This window comes from Carassius auratus, chromosome 6, assembly GCF_003368295.1.
Source record: "Carassius auratus strain Wakin chromosome 6, ASM336829v1, whole genome shotgun sequence".
NCBI classification, from domain to species: domain Eukaryota; kingdom Metazoa; phylum Chordata; class Actinopteri; order Cypriniformes; family Cyprinidae; genus Carassius; species Carassius auratus.
In genome coordinates, this window is record NC_039248.1 from 12,380,234 (window position 1) to 12,397,169 (window position 16,936).

The 16,936-nt window shown below is 41.7% G+C and overlaps 2 protein-coding genes across 8 annotated transcripts in view; both read left to right on the forward strand.

Moving 5' to 3' along the window:
- The window catches only part of LOC113096918 (melanophilin-like), a 29,893-nt gene extending 16,734 nt beyond the window's left edge, over positions 1-13,159 (forward strand). For 3 of the 4 annotated variants that reach the window (XM_026262141.1, XM_026262137.1, XM_026262143.1), the window contains 5 exons: positions 513-596; positions 759-977; positions 7,879-8,043; positions 11,158-11,235; positions 11,333-13,159. In XM_026262141.1, the coding sequence (XP_026117926.1) occupies positions 513-596; positions 759-977; positions 7,879-8,043; positions 11,158-11,235; positions 11,333-11,386 (600 nt within the window). In that variant the 3' untranslated portion in view covers positions 11,387-13,159. The remainder of the gene's footprint in view (positions 1-512; positions 597-758; positions 978-7,878; positions 8,044-11,157; positions 11,236-11,332) is intronic. The other variant, XM_026262145.1, reaches the window with a different exon arrangement.
- Positions 13,160-13,262: 103 nt separating this feature from the next.
- The window catches only part of LOC113096872 (leucine-rich repeat flightless-interacting protein 2-like), a 35,143-nt gene continuing 31,469 nt past the window's right edge, over positions 13,263-16,936 (forward strand). For all 4 annotated transcript variants that reach the window (XM_026262131.1, XM_026262133.1, XM_026262132.1 and 1 more), the window contains exon 1: positions 13,263-13,400. In XM_026262131.1, coding sequence (XP_026117916.1) covers positions 13,311-13,400 — 90 coding nt within the window. In that variant the 5' untranslated portion in view covers positions 13,263-13,310. The remainder of the gene's footprint in view (positions 13,401-16,936) is intronic.

A 16,936-nucleotide genomic window follows, 5' to 3' on the forward strand; every position in this document is an offset into this window, starting at 1 on the left:
TCATCTCTGCGGTGTTTCCCCAATCGAGTATTCTCTCTTCATTAAAAATCTGTGAATTCTCATCTTGTCTCCTGTGCTTCAGTGGTGTGTGACAGCATCACAGATCACAACATTATTTTAAATTGTAATGTCTACAATATTACTAATTTGTTATTTTTTATCAACTACATGTAGTCTTGGTGAATTTAAGAAACTTCTTTTTCAAAAACATAAAAAAAAGCTTACAGATATTTACAGAAAATATCTTGATATTTGAACAGTAATTCATCTTTTAAAAGGACTGTTTTTTATTACTCCTTTTATAAATGATTAAAGGTTAGACAAGTTTGAGTTACCTCATGTTTTGTCTTTTATTGTAGTATGATTACAAAGAATTATTTACATTCAGATGGCTTCCTTCTAAGTTGACTTAGACAAAAAGTCTGACTGCCTTGTTTTCATTTGATCATTTCATCAATCCGCAACTTTGTTTTTTTCTTTTTCATTTTCTTTGACCTGTTTCTGTGAATTAGATCAATGAACTGAACAAGAGAATGTCTGCCATTGAGAGTCTCTTAAATCGACTGGAAGAGAAAATGACTTTGTCTCCTGATCAGGTATGATTAAAGTATTTTTTGCAGAAACACTTATTTATTACAGAACATATTATTATGCCATAGCAGAGTTGCCTTTTGTATTAAAGAGTTTGGTTGTAGGTGTCATATAGGTCATTGTTGTTTTAAAATGAAGTATGTATTTTGTATTTTGTATATCTGTAGCCTGTTCAACCCACAGCAGGGCAGATGGAGGAGGAGAAGCTGAGGAGAAAACTAGATGAGCTGATGAGTGACAAGGCACTTTCCTCTGATGAAGATGAGCCTAAGAGGCCTCCTCAGTCCAAAGGATCTACTGTGAGGGGGGACCAGGGACCAGTGGCCCCTGCATCCCAAGAACCCCTGAGCTCATCCAGTGATGAGATGCCCACTGAAGCACAAAAGGTGAAGACTCAGACAACAAGCACATCCATAGAGGCCACAAAATGTTGTCAAAATGTTGAAAGTTTTCTTGATAAAATATACTGATTTAATGTTTTTCTGTAGATTGCGGTATCTCATTATCAGAGTACCAGTGGAATACAAGTGGGTTTAAAAAGTCACACAACTTACCTTAAGCTTCCCACTGTCACATGTATGTTCCATGTTTTGAGTTCCTGTATGTCCTATATATTTGGTTCTTCCTGTTCCTTAGTTAAGCTTTTCGTTGATTTGATTCCAGGTGTTCCCCGTTTGTGCCTTTTAAATAGTGTTCTCAGTTTCTAGTCCAGTATTGGTTATGTCAGCCCCAAGTGCTACTGTACATGTGATTCCCTACTAGATGATGATTAAACTCCTGGATTCCTCCCCAAACCCTCCAAACAGCCCCTTTGCCCGTGCCCCCCCCCCCCCCCCCAGTTTTTTTAAAAAGTGTTTTGTTTAGTTTTTCCCACTCATTTACTTGTGCAATGTTTATTTCCTTGGCTCAGGCCAGCCCAGACCCCATTGCCTTCACGAGGGCATTCATGCCACTTGTCCTCGCCAGCTCCCTCACGGAGGAAACCCTTGTGATGCTGTTCCGGCTAGGGGTCACATACCATCAGCCTGTGGAACTTCTGGAGAGCCTCAAATCCTGAGCCGGAACTCCTCTATCAGCCTTTCCTCGGCTAAGGCCGCCGTCCGCGGCTCACTACAGTTCACCGTCCGCTCCGATGTCGAGTAAGCTGGCAGTTCCAAAGCCCAGTCAGCCAAACTTCAATATGGCAAGCCAAATGAACATTAATGTGACAAGCTGGCCAGCCCCAAAGCTCACTCCAGTGCCGGGTCCTCCAAAGCACTTGGTAGTGCCCCCTCCTCCAGAGCACCCTGCAGTGCCAGCACAATGTAAGTGCATTCCTGATCCCCAGTCAAGCCCAGGATGGACTCCCGTTCCCGATTTAAGCCCATGGAGGGCTCCTGTTCTCAGGTTAATCACAAGGAGGGCTCCTGATTCCCTGTTAAGCCCAGGGAGTGCTCCTGACCTCCAGTTAAGCCCAGGGTGGGCTCCTGATTCCCCGTTTAGCCCATGAAGGGCTCTGGATCTATTTTCAGCTCTCAGAGCTCACCCCAGTGTCAGCTCCAGTCCCAGAGCGGCCATCAAGATACCTAGTTTTCCCCAAATAATTTTTTTTTGGTGGGGCACTATACCTGTGGCTGTGCCGCCTAAGGTCATGGAAGATCCGCCATGGCCTCCCGAGTAACTCTACTGTGTAATCTCCTACAACCAGAGAAGCCTGGAGAAAAATGTATGATCAAATAGTGAACACTCTCAAATCACATTTATCTCCAAAGCCCTTAGTAATTGCAGAGAGATTTTGGTTCCACCGACGAAATCAGCTAGAAGGAGAAACTGTGACAAGGTTTGTGGCAGTGCTAAAAAAAACCTAGCTGAACACTGTGAATTTGGTGATGCATTAAAAGACACACTTCGGGACAGATTTGTGTGCAGACTCAGCTTTGAGTGCATACAGAAAAGACTGTTAACTGAGAGCAACCTGACACTACAAAGAGCACTTGAACTGAGTGTGTCTAAGAAAGCTCAACAACTGAGCTTAAACAGTAAAGTGTACAAAATGGATATTGAAAAAGGCCCATGTTTTTGTTGTGGTAAGACTGGGCACTCACCTGTCACATGCTGGTACAGCTGTAAGAAAAAAGGACACATCGAGCATGCATGTAGAAATAAAGCAGAAAAAGGAAAATCCAGCAGAAAATAAGCAAAAGAAACATGTATTCACCATTGACCAAGAAAACAATCAGGTCACAAACTCATCTGATGATGAACTTCCTTTGTGCTCACTGTTGCAGGGGGAACCAAGGCATACAAAGTCACCACGTTTCTGGAAGGATAGCCAGTGAAGATGGAGATTGACACTGGTGCTGCAGTGTCGCTGGTGTTGGATGTGGTATATAGTGAAATACTGAGCCACCTGCCACTCAAATCACCTGATGTGACCCTTAAAACTTACACTTGTGAATCTTGTGCCATGAAAGGCTTCACCCAGGTAAAAGTCGAACTAAACAAACAAAAAAGCTGCCATTGTACGTGGTTTTGGATGATTATCCCTCACTGATGGTACGTTCCTGGCTGGAGCAACTTAAGGTGGACTGGCAGGCCATACACTTGATGACAAAGAAAACACTGGATTTAGAGGGTGTTCTTCAGAAACACAGTGAAGCCAAAATTCTTAAAGGCCTGGCCCCTGCCTTATGCACTTAAACCCATGGTAGAGGCGAGCATTCGTGGAGAATGATGTGCTCGAACCAGTAAGTATAGCAAGTGGGCAACATCTATTGTTCCAGTTTTAAAGAAAGATGGAGGCATAAGAATATGCGAGAACTTTAAAGTCACTGTAACCCAGTGTTGTCTGCAGTACAATACCCCTTGGCTCATTTTAAACTGAATGGAGGGCAAAAATTCAGTAAAATCGATCTTAATCAGGCATATGTATCTGCAAATGCATTTTGAGGAGCAGTCCAGAGAACTTCTTTTTGCCCTTTGGAATTACTTGGGCTCCATCCCTGTTTCAGCGAGTGATTGACCAGATCCTGACAGGGCTTCCGGGAGTAGTGTGTTACTTAGATGACATTCTTGTGACCGGCACTGATAATGAGTCACACTTGCTACACTACCTTATACGCTACCTTTACCAGACTGAAAGAGTATGGAATAAGGGTGCGGAAGGATAAATGTGAATTCTTCCAGTCTGCAGTTGAGTACCTGGGCCATGTCATTGATGCCTCTGGTCTACATACATCCCCATCAAAGGTTAGAGCCATAATGGATGCCCCAGAGCCTATAAATGTCAGCTAGCATACATCTTTCCTCTGTTTGCTTAATAATTATGGACGGTTAATTCCAAACATCGCTACCCTGCTGAAACCTCTGCACAAATTGTTGTGTCATGAAAATACTTGGAGGTGGACCACTGAATGTCAGGAGACATTCAAAAGAGCAAAAGAGACTCTGTTAAAATCGAAGGCCCTCACCCATTTTGATCTTGCTCTTCCAGGTCAGCTGGCCCATATGGTGTGGGAGCAGTCTTGTCCCACATTATGCCAAACGGTCAAGAGAAGCCGATTGCATTTGCATCGAGGAGTCTAAGCAAAGCGAAAGCAAACTATGCTCAGATTGAATGTGAAGCATTGAGCATTGTGTTTGGAGTGCGCAAGTTTTACCAGGATATTTTTGGAAGAAAGTTTCTGCTGCTGACCGATCATCATCTGCTCACTGTGATTTTTGGCCCTTACCATGGCATTCCCTCTCTTTCTGTGAGTAGGATGCAAAGATGGCATTATTATTATCTGCTCACACCTACAACATCAAGTACCACAAGTCAGAATTGCACAGTAATGCGGATGGACTGTCCAGATTGCCTCTGGCTGACTCCGTGAAAGAGGCAAAGGTGGCTGAAATTTTCTACTTCAGTCAAGTGGAAAGGGCCCCCGTGACAGCTGCTCAAGTGCATACAAAAACACCAAATGATCCTGTTTTGTCATGACAGGGAAAGGTGAGAATGATGACACAGAGCTCAAACCATACACCTCTCGACGTCATGAACTTTCGTTGCAGTCAGGCTGTTTGTTGTGGGGAAGGAGAGTGATAATTCCACCACCTCTGCATAATTCAGTGCCAAATCAGCTACAAGCGGGACACTGTGGAATGGTTTGAATGAAAGAGATTGCCAGGAGTTACGACTGAAAAATTGAGGAAAAGGCAAGAACATGTACGTCACGTCAGAGCATACGCAATGTACCACAAGTGGCACTGCTGCACCCGTGGGAATGTCCTGAGAAACCATGGCATCGCATTCATGCTGATTTTGCAGGCCCAGGTGAGGACAAAATGATATTGGTCATCATTGATGCACACAGTAAGTGGCCTGAAGTGGCTATCATGAAATCTACCTCAGCAGACAAGACAATTAAGAAGTTGGGAGAAATTTTCAGTAGATTTGGACCACCCGTGCAGTTTGTCTGAGACAATGGACCCCAATTTATATCGCATGAGATGGCCACTTTTCTACTAGCAAATGGAGTACAACATATCAAAGCAACACCCTACCATCCTTCCACAAATGGGCTAGCAGAAAGATTTGTTCAGACCATGAAACATGCTTTGAAAGCTTCGATTGGGCAAGGCACATTTCATCAATGCCTTCATAACTTCTTGCTGTGCTATCGTAGTACGCCACATGTGACTACCAAAGTGTAGTCAGTTCATCTGTTGTTCAATCGAGAGCTCAGGACGAACTTTGAGCTGCTTAAACCAGCAACCCTCAAAGAAACTGTCCTACAACAACAACAAAAATCAGGTACAATGATGTAAACGGCGAGTCAAAGTCACTAACTTTTCAACAGGCCAATTTTCAACGGAATTATGGCAGTGGCCCAAAATGGGTTCCAGCTACTGTGGAGACCCAGACCCTGTGTCATATAAGGGTAAAACTGCTGGAAACCTTCTATGTAGGAGAATGAGTCAGCGCAAGCTCAGAACGTGTGTAAATTGTTTAAAACGCTTGAATCAGCAAGATTTAGAAACAAGTGCTAACGATCAGCTACGATCCGTTTCACCCCTTCAAGTGAGTGAACAACGTGAATCAAGTTAGGAATTTTACATCACTATTCACGATATAGCCTGTCGGACTGGAAAACACAATAGCCCCGGGACGTGGGGCTGACGATTTTGCGAGCCCTGCACCTCAGATCTATCCAGTTTGTGAAACACTGGTTTCGTTAAACAAAATAAATGATTATTTTAAAAGATTGACTCAAAAGAATCATTGGTTCACTAATCGGATCAAGAACTTGTATCACCGAGCCAAAGATGATCTATTATTGAACATCTCAAATGAATAAAGACTTCAAGTTCATCTGTAAAGCACATAAAGCTATCGTTTGAGTTTAAAAACTTCTATTTCATGCATGATTCGTATGGATCTGCAAACTGAATACAAAGTGTGAGTTTTAGAAGAATGTTTGTCTTGATGAGCATATTGCTCACTAGGAGTCGCTAAATGAACAGCTGCTGTTTTTAATGGAGGATCAGTTGCCCTATTGGTTAAAATCCACAAACTTTTTACTTAAATATTAATTTAATAAATGACATCAAAACAGGGGCGTTTGCATTATGATGTGGTGGGCTGCTGTGGGCCAGAAAGTCCAGGGCCTCTTTTTGGTCCCAGTCCGCACCTGAATGGTGCACCCCTATCCAAAAAGCGCAACCAGTTTTATTATCCTGAGTGTGAAGTGTTACACAAGTTTTAAATAAGGTGTAAAATTAAAGTTTTGTGTTGATGTTGAAATTGATCTTAAAACATATGGTATCGAAAAAGTATCATTAGGAACTGGTATCGAAACTGAGGTATCGAAATTGGCACCGGATCTAAAGATTTTAAACAATACCCAGCCCTATTCAAGAATATTTGGAAAAAAAAAAATCACACATTGTTACAGTGAAACTGAATGGCTTAACTGCAATCCTGTAAGTGATGATTCATTTTTTATTTATGTTGACTTTATGAGTAAGAGGAGAGGAACTGTTTAAAATCAGAGCATGTGTCATATTTGTATAAAGGTGCCGTTCATTCAATCTAAGATACGACACTGTGGTATTTTTTATGTCATCATGTCCTACATGTGATTCCCTACTAAATGATGATTAAACTCCTTGGATCTGAGCTCCTGGTCTCCACGTTCCTTGCTCCGTGTTCCTGCACTGTAGCAGCCCTGTGACACCCCTATTATCCTTCAAATATTTTATAGAATGTGCCAGAGCACAATTTCTTTATTAATAAGCTTAAAAAGCTGAGTTTTATCAATAGCATAGCAAAAGGAACAGCTGAAAGAAGCAAGAACAGTAGTTCCCCTAGGTTATTTTCGTAACTAATCATTGTCTTATCTAAAGACCATGAAGCATTAGCAACATGTATGCCTCATTTAGCTATAACCTTAGCCTTGTTAATACCTGACAACAGTAGTCTTTTTTAGGGTTTTAATGCTGATTATGCTTCTCTCAGTTAATTGCTTTCAGAGATGCACCGCGATGGCCCTATGCGACATCACAACTGAGATTCTAAGAACAATTAAAGCTGCAGTAGGTAACTTTTGTAAAAATATATTTTTTACATATTTGTTAAACCTGTCATTATGTCCTGACAGTAGAATATGAGACAGATAATCTTTGAAAAAATCAAGCTCCTTTGGCTCCTCCCAGTGGTCCTATTGCCATTTGCAGAAAGTCATCCGCTCTCAGTAAGAAACAACCAATGGAGGTCCGGTCCGTAACCTTGTTTGTGTTCAAAATGTTGAAAAACGTATATAATAAGCGAGTACACCATGAATCCATTTTCCAAACCGTGTTTTTAGCTTGTCACTAGGGTACATCTATAATAAGTGTTTATATTCGGACTATTTTAGATTGCTTCGGGGGTACCGCGGCGGAGTAACCCAGTACCTTTGTGATTCTTCATAGACATAAACAGAGAGAAGTAGTTCCAGCTACAATGTTCTTCCGCAAGACGCAAGCAGTTTTGTTTATTAACCGCTAGAGCGTCAAAAGTTCCCTACCGCAGCTTTAATGCCAAAGAAAGCGTTATGAACGAGTTGGCCCCCTCAAATCCTAATGACAGATCCTAAGCAGGCTGATGATGCATACAGGGAACTTGAGGAAAATGTAAGCTTTTCCCTCTAATAGATATTTTGTCTGTGTGGAGGACAGAGATTTAGACACCTTAAATATCAATGGCATAAACAAACAGGTTTATATCATGGAAATGTATATCATATTTGTTCAGAACTCTATTTTCTTTCTTTTCTTTTATTGCAGTTGTACATGACTGCAGGGAAGTCCTTCAATATGGTTAAAAAGTTGCAAAAGATTGAACAGAATACCAAGAATCACTACGGAGGCCCATTAACTGATTCAGAGCTCTCTGACCTGGAGGACCAGGTTACTTTGGCAGCTGCCAAAGTTCAGAGCACAGAAAGTGAGGTGAGGTGATCCATCTATCTATACTGAACAAAATTATAAGGGCAGCACTTTTATATTTGCCCCCATTTTTCATAAACTTAACTCAAAGATCTAAGACTTTTTCTACGTACACAGAAGGCCTATTTCTATCAAATACTGTTCACAAATCTGTCTAAATGTTGATTAGTGAGCACTTCTCCTTTGCAGAAATAATCCATCCACCTCACAGGTGTGGCATGATTATTGCACAGGTGTGCCTTAGGCTGGCCACAATAAAAGGCCACTCTGAAATGTGCAGTTTTATCACACAGCACAATGCCACAGATGTCGCAAGTTTTGAGAGAGCGTACAATTGGCATCCTGACTGCAGGAATGTCCACCAGAGCTGTTGACCATGAATGGAATTTTTTATTTTCTGCTATCACTTTCCTCGGGGTCTTGACCTGACTGGAGTTCATTATCATTACCGACATGAGTGGCCAAATGCTCACATTCACTGGTGTTTCAATGATAGGCCCACGACACCTCCAGAGGGCTCATCGGCAGCACCTGGCGTCCCAGGTGTGCCCCCCTCTGCTTTCAACCCCTCAATGTCTCAGGTAGTATTAGGGGCCCAGTTGGAGTCTCCCCTTTTTACCCAAAGCCATCGACTCGCTTCTTCTGCTGCACCTGAGAGGGCTTTGATGGTTCGGCATATGGTTTGACCTTGCACTCCCAATTCCTTAAGCAGCCTGATGGTTGACTTGCCCACGAAGCCTCTGCAGCCGACTTCCACTGGGCAGACCTTGGATTTCCATCCGCGTTGCTCAGCATCAGCTGCCAACTCTGTATACTTAAGGCTCTTGCGCTCAAATGCCTCCTCCACAGCAGCCTCCCAGGGAACAGTAAGCTCTATTATATACACAATGTGAAGTGAGGAGGACCAGAGCAAGTGGTCTTGTCTGAGATTTGTTGTGGCGATCTCAGAACGGAAGTGAAGTCTTTGGTTCAAATCTACCACCAACTTCCGGTCTCGAGCCCTTCCAAGCTGGCCGACATCCGATGTTGTTTGAACTTTGGCTGTCTTTAAACCTTCTCGGATGAACTCTCTTGCATATGAGGGATGAGATGATGGTGGAGGCAGGGCATTGATCTGTAACCATCTGCACTCCAAGGTAGCTGCTAGACATTTCAGGACATGGTTGTGCCTCCAGGTATAGCGGCCTTATGACAAGCTTGTCTTACATCCAACCAGAATGTGTTTAAGGTTTGCAGGGGATGGACAGAGGGGGCATGTCGGGTCTTCTCCATACCATTGGTTGAGGTTTGAGGGGGAAGGCAGGACGTCGTATATTGCACGTAAGATGAAGCTGATGTGAAATGCTTCCATGCCCATCAGCTCCCTCCAGGATAACTTTCTCCTTTCAACTCCCTCCCATCTCGTCCATTGTCCTTGCTTGGCTTGTGAGATAGCCTTTACACACCTTGTTGCCTGCTTGTGCCGACGCACCTCCTCAACCACCAGCCGTCGGCGCTAAGCTGGAGCTGCCCTTTGCCACGATGGTCTACTGTCTCCAAGGCCAAGGCCTCCTCTCCCCTGTTGCACATTACCAATTATGTCTCTGTGCCTGAGGTCTGACTTTGCTGGGTTCCATTTCCTTCCACTCACCAGTGTAGGGGCTGTTCTGGAAACACATGTGTCACGGAACTCTGTTAGTGTCATTTTCAGCCTTACTATGGAGCACTTGAATTCTTCTGCAAGGCTGGAAACAGGATTCTCCAAGATGCCTCTTCCATACATTCCGATGTTAGTAAAGCATCTAGAGAGCCCCAGCCACTTTTTGGCAAATGAGCTGATCACCCTCTACAGCTTTTCTACCTTGGATATTGGGACCTCATAGATGGTAAGAGGCCACATCAGCCTGGGTAATAACCCAAATTGAAGGCACCACAGCTTTAGCCTGCCAGGGAGCTTGGTCTTGTTAATACTCTCAAGGCTGCATATGGTGTCCTTCGTAAGCTGGTCAACTTGCTCTGTGTCCTTGAGGGTGGCATGGTTTCAGCGTCCAAGACTCTTGACTGGCTTCTCTGCCACTGTTGGTATAGGCTCCTTGCCCACATAGAACCGTTGTTCTGACAGCTTCCCCTTGACGACTGAGATGCTCCTGGACTTGCTTGGCTTTATTTCCATTCGGGCCCACTGGATGTTCTCCTGTAGATTGTTCAGCAACTGCCTAGCACAAGCCTTGGTTGTGGTGAGGATGGTCATATCGTCCATGTAAGCTCTGATGGGAGGGAGACGAAGACCAGATTTGAGCTTCTGACCTCCTACTACCCACCGAGATGCGCGGATGATGACCTCCATAGCCATCGTGAATGCTAGAGGTGAGATGGTGCATCCCGCCATTATTCCTATTTCCACTCATTGCCATGCTGTGGTACACTCATCAGTTGTCAGGCATAGTTGTAGGTCTTGAAAATGAGATTTAACAAGGCGGGTGATTACTTCTGGGACGCTGAAATAGTGGAATGCAGTCCACAGGAGATTATGAGGAACTGATCCGAGGGCGTTTGAAAGGTCCAAGAACACAACATGGAGATCTCTTCCATCATTTTTGGCGGTTTGGATTTGAAACCATATCATGTTTAAATGCTCTAAGTATCCAGAGAAGCCTGGAATCCCTGCTTTCTGCACCATAGTATCAATTAAGTGTTTATTTTCCAGGTACGCTGTACACAATTCCTGGAAGCTGAAAACATCCCAGTTCTTGCATGGCCAGCATACTCACCTGCCATGTCATCCATTGAGCATGTTTGGGATGCTCTGGATCGGCATATACAACAGCGTTTTCCAGTTCCTGACAATATCCAGTAACTTCTACAGCCATTGAAGAGGAGTGGACCAACATTCTACAGGCCACAATCAACAACCTGATCAACTCTATGCGAACGAGATGTGTTGCACTGCTTGAGGCAAATGATGGTCACACCAGATACTGACCGTAAATACAGAATACAGTAAATAATACAGTAACACTGCACATTTTAGAGTGTTCTTTTATTGTTGCCAGGCAAGGTACACCTGTACATTAATCATGTTGTGTAATCAGCATCTTGATATCTATCTATCTATCTTAATTTATTTTGTTTCATCAGGTATCAGACATTGAAATCAAGATAGCTTCTCTAAGTGCTAAAGGATTATCATTTGATAAAGCCAAGAAAAAGGTGACTGTAAGTAAACACATAATCTTAGTAAAATCAAATTTATTTTTCCAGTTTTCTTGCAAATTTGAACTAATAGTATGTTTTTGTTCATATTTTCTTTAAGGCACTGACTATACAACAAAAAAGGAAGATTTCTCAAGACAGAGTACGCATTTAAGTGTGAAGAACATCATGCTAAATTCTTTAACATTTTGAATATTCCCTATGCCATGAGATCTGTGCTTGACACTTGATATCTGTGCCTATATTACTATAGTTCTTCATCATATGTTCAAGATATTTGAAAATGATCTTGACTAAACACTAGTAAACCCTTTATCTTGTGTAAATTGTATTTAGCAACTTGATCAAATCCCAATTTAGCTCAAATTAACATTAGTTAAAATGATAAAATAGTTTACAGAAAATAGGTGTCTAATAAGAATTCATGTCAAGAAAATAGGATTAATTTCTGTTAATGTCTTACTTTTCCTGCTTTGTTCTTCAAATTGATTTTCCAAAGATTTTAATAATTAAATTGGGATGGGGTATGTTTTTCTTTAGTCCATTAACAGTCTTTTTGGAGGTACACTAAAGATGTAATTTTATCAAGCTAACCAAACACCCAATTGTACCCTTAGAAAATGCAATGTAAAACAACCTGTTTGTGATGCATTTGCTGTTTGAATGAAGAAAAAGAAAAAACCTAAGAAGACGTTAAACTACTCCAAAATGTTTTGCTGGTCTTAGCTGGTCACCCAATCTGTCGGCTAGTTTCAAAAAACAGCTTGGTGAGGCTGGGAAACCATCTTTTTCAGCAGGGTTTTAGTATTCTAGTGAGCATTACCAGAGGCTTTATTATAGATAATGCAGGGAAGAAGGGGATAATTGTTGGATTCTAACCAGCCAAAACTGATCCCCCCTTGCTGCATTTACTTTCCCCTTGGGGTCGATTGTTGAAGACTGTGCTGACCTCTAGAGGATACTTAAAAAAAAGGCTAACACGTTTAATCCTATATAGTATATACTGTACAGCATGAACCTTGTAGTTGGGAATATTTTATTCTTCCTATAGCCTAATTAAATTGACCAGACTTAATATTTACATAATAGTCAGAATTATGAGAATACATCAAACACAGCAAATTAAACAATAAAACTGATATTTTTTTAGGTTAAAAATATAACACACACAGATATATCTAAACGGTTTATAAAACGTTTTATCTCCATAGAGGGCTCTTTTAACAACGACCATGAAAATTATGGCATGAAACGATGCACCAAGTAGCAACATAAATTGTTGTTATCTAATAATGCCTCTTGATGGCGCTAATGCACCAGCCCAGACAACAGTGTGGTACGACGTTCCAATCAAATATGAATAAAATGCAGTAGATAGATAGATAGATAGATAGATAGATAGATAGATAGATAGATAGATAGATAGATAGATAGATAGATAGATAGATAGATATAATTAGATGAATCCTATTCATTTTGTGAACTAAAATGCAAAAAGACGGAAATCATTAAAATGCAAGGTCAGGTCCCGCCCACATGTCCCCGCCCACTTTTCGCGCAGCGTCCAAGCACGGACTGAAATCTGACCGTGTGGCATTGGGCTGCTGTGTATTCTCATCCTAGGGCCGCTCATCATCCGGGTTCGATTTGCCCTAGAAACAAATGCAGCTCTGGTCCGATGACTTTATTATTCATTCGTTTGGTTTGACGTACCGAACTAACATATTAAGGAATATTAAGGGAAGACGGGCTATATTCTCAGGACTACCTGCGATCTATCGTACTCATGGCGAATCAGCAAACTGTCCTCTTCCATCCTATCCGTGATGTTTTGACATATCGATGTGTCGTTTGATTGTGCAACAGGCTCCCGCCATATATTCGTGCGGTTTATGGAGACGATGGGGGATCAAAGGGAGGATGTGTCCTAGTGCTCTACATATTTTTGCTTGTGGTTACAATATAACCATTTATTAATGTTGTTCACTTTGAATGGTGCTCTTTGACATATACACAACTGGACAGCACTTCAGTTTGACGAGGTCATTTTTTTGTAGAGGTTGATAAGGGAATTTAAAATGGCAACGCAAGTAACGGGGAGGAAAAGAATTCCCAACCGGGAGAAACTATCGGCGGAGGATGATGCTCTCAGTCAAATAGCTCGCGAGGTAAGATTTCACGTGCTCCCATAGACATAGCTCTATCATGCTGCGCAAAATGTCGTCTTTTTACAGCAACTACTGGAGGTACTAAAATGTAAAGTCTTAATGGAAATCCCCAATGATCTTGCTGAACAATGAAAGGGTTTTTGTCAGTTGTGCTGTCCTCCCGTTTCCAGCATGCAGAAAAATGACCACGGATATGATGACGCTCGTGTTCTTTAATGATGTGAATGGAAAACATTGTGCCCCTTCCCCTCCCAGTTGTAAAGCGCTTGTGAATGACAAAACACATTATTCGTCGCAGTCTGAATCAGGGCTTTGTTGCTAGCTTGACCTACATGATTGAAAGACTTCAGTCATAGGTCAATTATAGTGGTAAACAATTTGTCCCTCTACTAATAGCGTTAGTGCAGATGAGCAACAGCATCATGTTTGGATACCTGCACAGATGAAAAAGCTGAGAGAAGGTCCCAGACTGCTGACGTCAGAAGCTGCTGTCATGCGGCACATAGCCTACATCACACCCAGTAGGCTAAATGGCCCGGATAGCCTCAAGGTCCAAGGATGTATTTTAAAACACACAGAGCTCAAATTGTGCTGATCACTTAAATTCTCTGCCATATGGGATCCAGCATCGTCCTGGAATCGTTCGGTTTTCAGTTCATAATGAAAAACAGACTCAGGTGGCTTGGAGAGAGTGTGTCATAACTGCAGAAAATAAACGGTGCAGGGGTTTATTTGTACACATCTATTATTATTAAACAGTTAATTGATATTTTATCGTTAATTGAAGTCATCTTATTCCTTCTGTTTCAAAAGATTTGTGTTTAGTGCCAATATTCTTTACAACAATATTCTCTGGTTCACTTAAATACCTCCGTGAACCTATGGATCAACTGACCACATCTGGAAAGCATTTTGTCACTAAAGAATCCACAATTTTTACTAAAATGCTTCTTTCTTTTATTTGACCTTGACATTATCTTGATGCTTAGCTGGTGCCCTTAATAGGCAAACTCTCTGGGTGTGGTATGGAAATGCATCATGGACATTTAGTCTCCAGCTCCGGCAAAGGGATGGAAAGAGTAATGATGATTTACATCATTTGCCCTCTGGTCCTTGTGTTCTTGTAAAACTCTGTACCCACCCACTATTAATCTCACCACCCCTCTTACAGGATGAATCAGTCCCTAAAGAATAGAATAAACTCTACATCCTCAAATGTTTTCCTTTCTTTTTATTCTGCTTTCCCACGGAAACTGCACAATCAGCCATAATGCCAAAGGGAGAAATGAGTCAAATTTAAAGGAATGGTTCAATAAAAAAATAATGTTAAATGTTTAATGTTATTTTACATCGTGCCATTCCAAATTCATACAACTTTTATTCTTATGTTTAACACCAAAGGTGAGTTTTTGAAATACACACTGGGTTCAATTTTCAATCTAATGAAAACTCAACAGACTCCACATAATTACCATAAAAGTAATATTAATGTCCATGTTGATTTGTGCACTATTTTCCAAGTTTTAATTTGCTGAAAACCATCACATCCACCATGCTTGTCCAATTCATGAATGACTGAATCGATTATTCACTTCGGTTTAAGCTGCTTTCTGGCTCCAAAAGGGTTTAAGAATGCAGTCAAGTCTGATCTTTTCAGTGATTCACCTGATCCAATTCACCAAACCTGAACAATTTATTGTTCAGGTCCCCCCCCCCCCCCCAAAAAAAAATTGTAAGCCTAAGTAGATCATAGAAACCACTGGTGCCAATGGTTTCTACCTTCTGCTTAATCTTACAATGATCTTGGAACATGCAGACTCTAAGATTCAGCTGCAACAGTACACTTGAGACTATCAGTGATTTGCATTTGAAGCTACCTGTCCATAGTCATTATACGTAATTGGTGAAAAAACTGTAGAACATAAAATCCTACAGGTTTAGATATAATGTCTGGGTGAACTACAGTAATCTTTTCAACACATACCTAAACTTCGTATTTGACAGGAGAAGCAGAGTCACATAGCAGCTATATTAGATTGCTCTGTTAAGGCATGAAGTAGGTGTGCAGTGTGATATGGGGTCATTAAGATGCTGGGCCACTACAGTATGTAGCACTTACAAGTTTCAACAGTAATCAGTATAATCAACATCTCTGCCAGCTGAGCTGTTTTTATACACCACACATTAGAGAACAGCCATGCCAAGGAAATGCATTACAGAACAGTCCACCTTTGAATGTAACGTGAATGTACTTTTAAATTGTAACATGAAGGATTTCACTCAAAGTAACCTTAACGTTTAAATGCAAGGTTAAGAAGGTTAGAAAACGAATTAATGAAATTGTTAAGTAATAACCTCATAAATTACAATAAGTATTACATTAAAAATAATAACACTAGTAACACATGCTACTTGGGACCTCCTTATCAATTTTGAGGACTCATCTTACACCAGATGTCTAATTTTGCCTAAGGTTGCTACATACCGTGTCCTACCCAAATCATATTATAGTTCCAGAAAAATGGAGTGAAATCCATGCTGATTGCTTATAATCAAATGGATGTTTTTTCCAGCTCAATGATTGACCTCTTTCCAAGTCTAATGTATTTAACATGTCTTAGTTTCACAGAAGCAGAAATCACATCTCATGATCCAAATTTAACATCTAGCTCAGTCACAGCATGTGGAGTCCATTGGAACTTTGGACTCCATTCACATTCGTCTCTTTTTCCACTTACTGCCCTTGTATTTTCTGACTCCCGAGACAGAAAGCAAAAAGCCTTCCAAATGGCGCTCTTGATATGTACTTATGGTCTTGCAGACCTGTCGTGGCTCGTGTGCCTGTGAGACCGTGGAATGTCCAATTGGATATTTTAGGGATCTCATGATCACCCACTTTGCAGAAGCACTGATGCAGACTCTAGCGATTTTTTGCCGGACAGTTAATATGGCATTATGCCAGCAAAGTTTGCATTTGGAGGTAGACCATAAAGGTTTAGGATGGCATTTAGAACTTTGTGAAGGTTTTGACAGTTATTATTGCAGAAGGGTTGGGTTTGTGGAGGAAAAGCTGCAGTTTTTGGCTCATCGAGGGAGGGAATTTAGCTGCCCTAGTAAGTGGAGAGTATTTAGCCCCTGCCCCACTGTAGCAACAGATCGGCCAGCCACCACCCACTGACCTGCATCCTATAAGCTTCTCCACAACATCCTGTGTTAATCGCCCCTCTAGGAGCCTCACTTTGTTGGCTGCTTTCATTGAAACTCCACAGTCATCTGAAATGTATTCCCTTTCAGGGCTACTGATGACAGTTTAACAGTGAAAGACCTCCAGTGTGAAGTGCCAGGAATGCAGAGGCAGTTTTTCAGTTAGTCATGCAGGGTCATATATCAGCCTATTCTGCTCTCTGTGGTGCAGTGGGAGGCAAAGCTGATGTTGTAGGCCATTGCGAGTGCCTGTGTGGGGTGGGGGGTGTTTGCAGTAAGCCTGCGATTAAGTTGCTGGGTAGATTGAGGTGAGGAGCAGACAGGAAGTGATG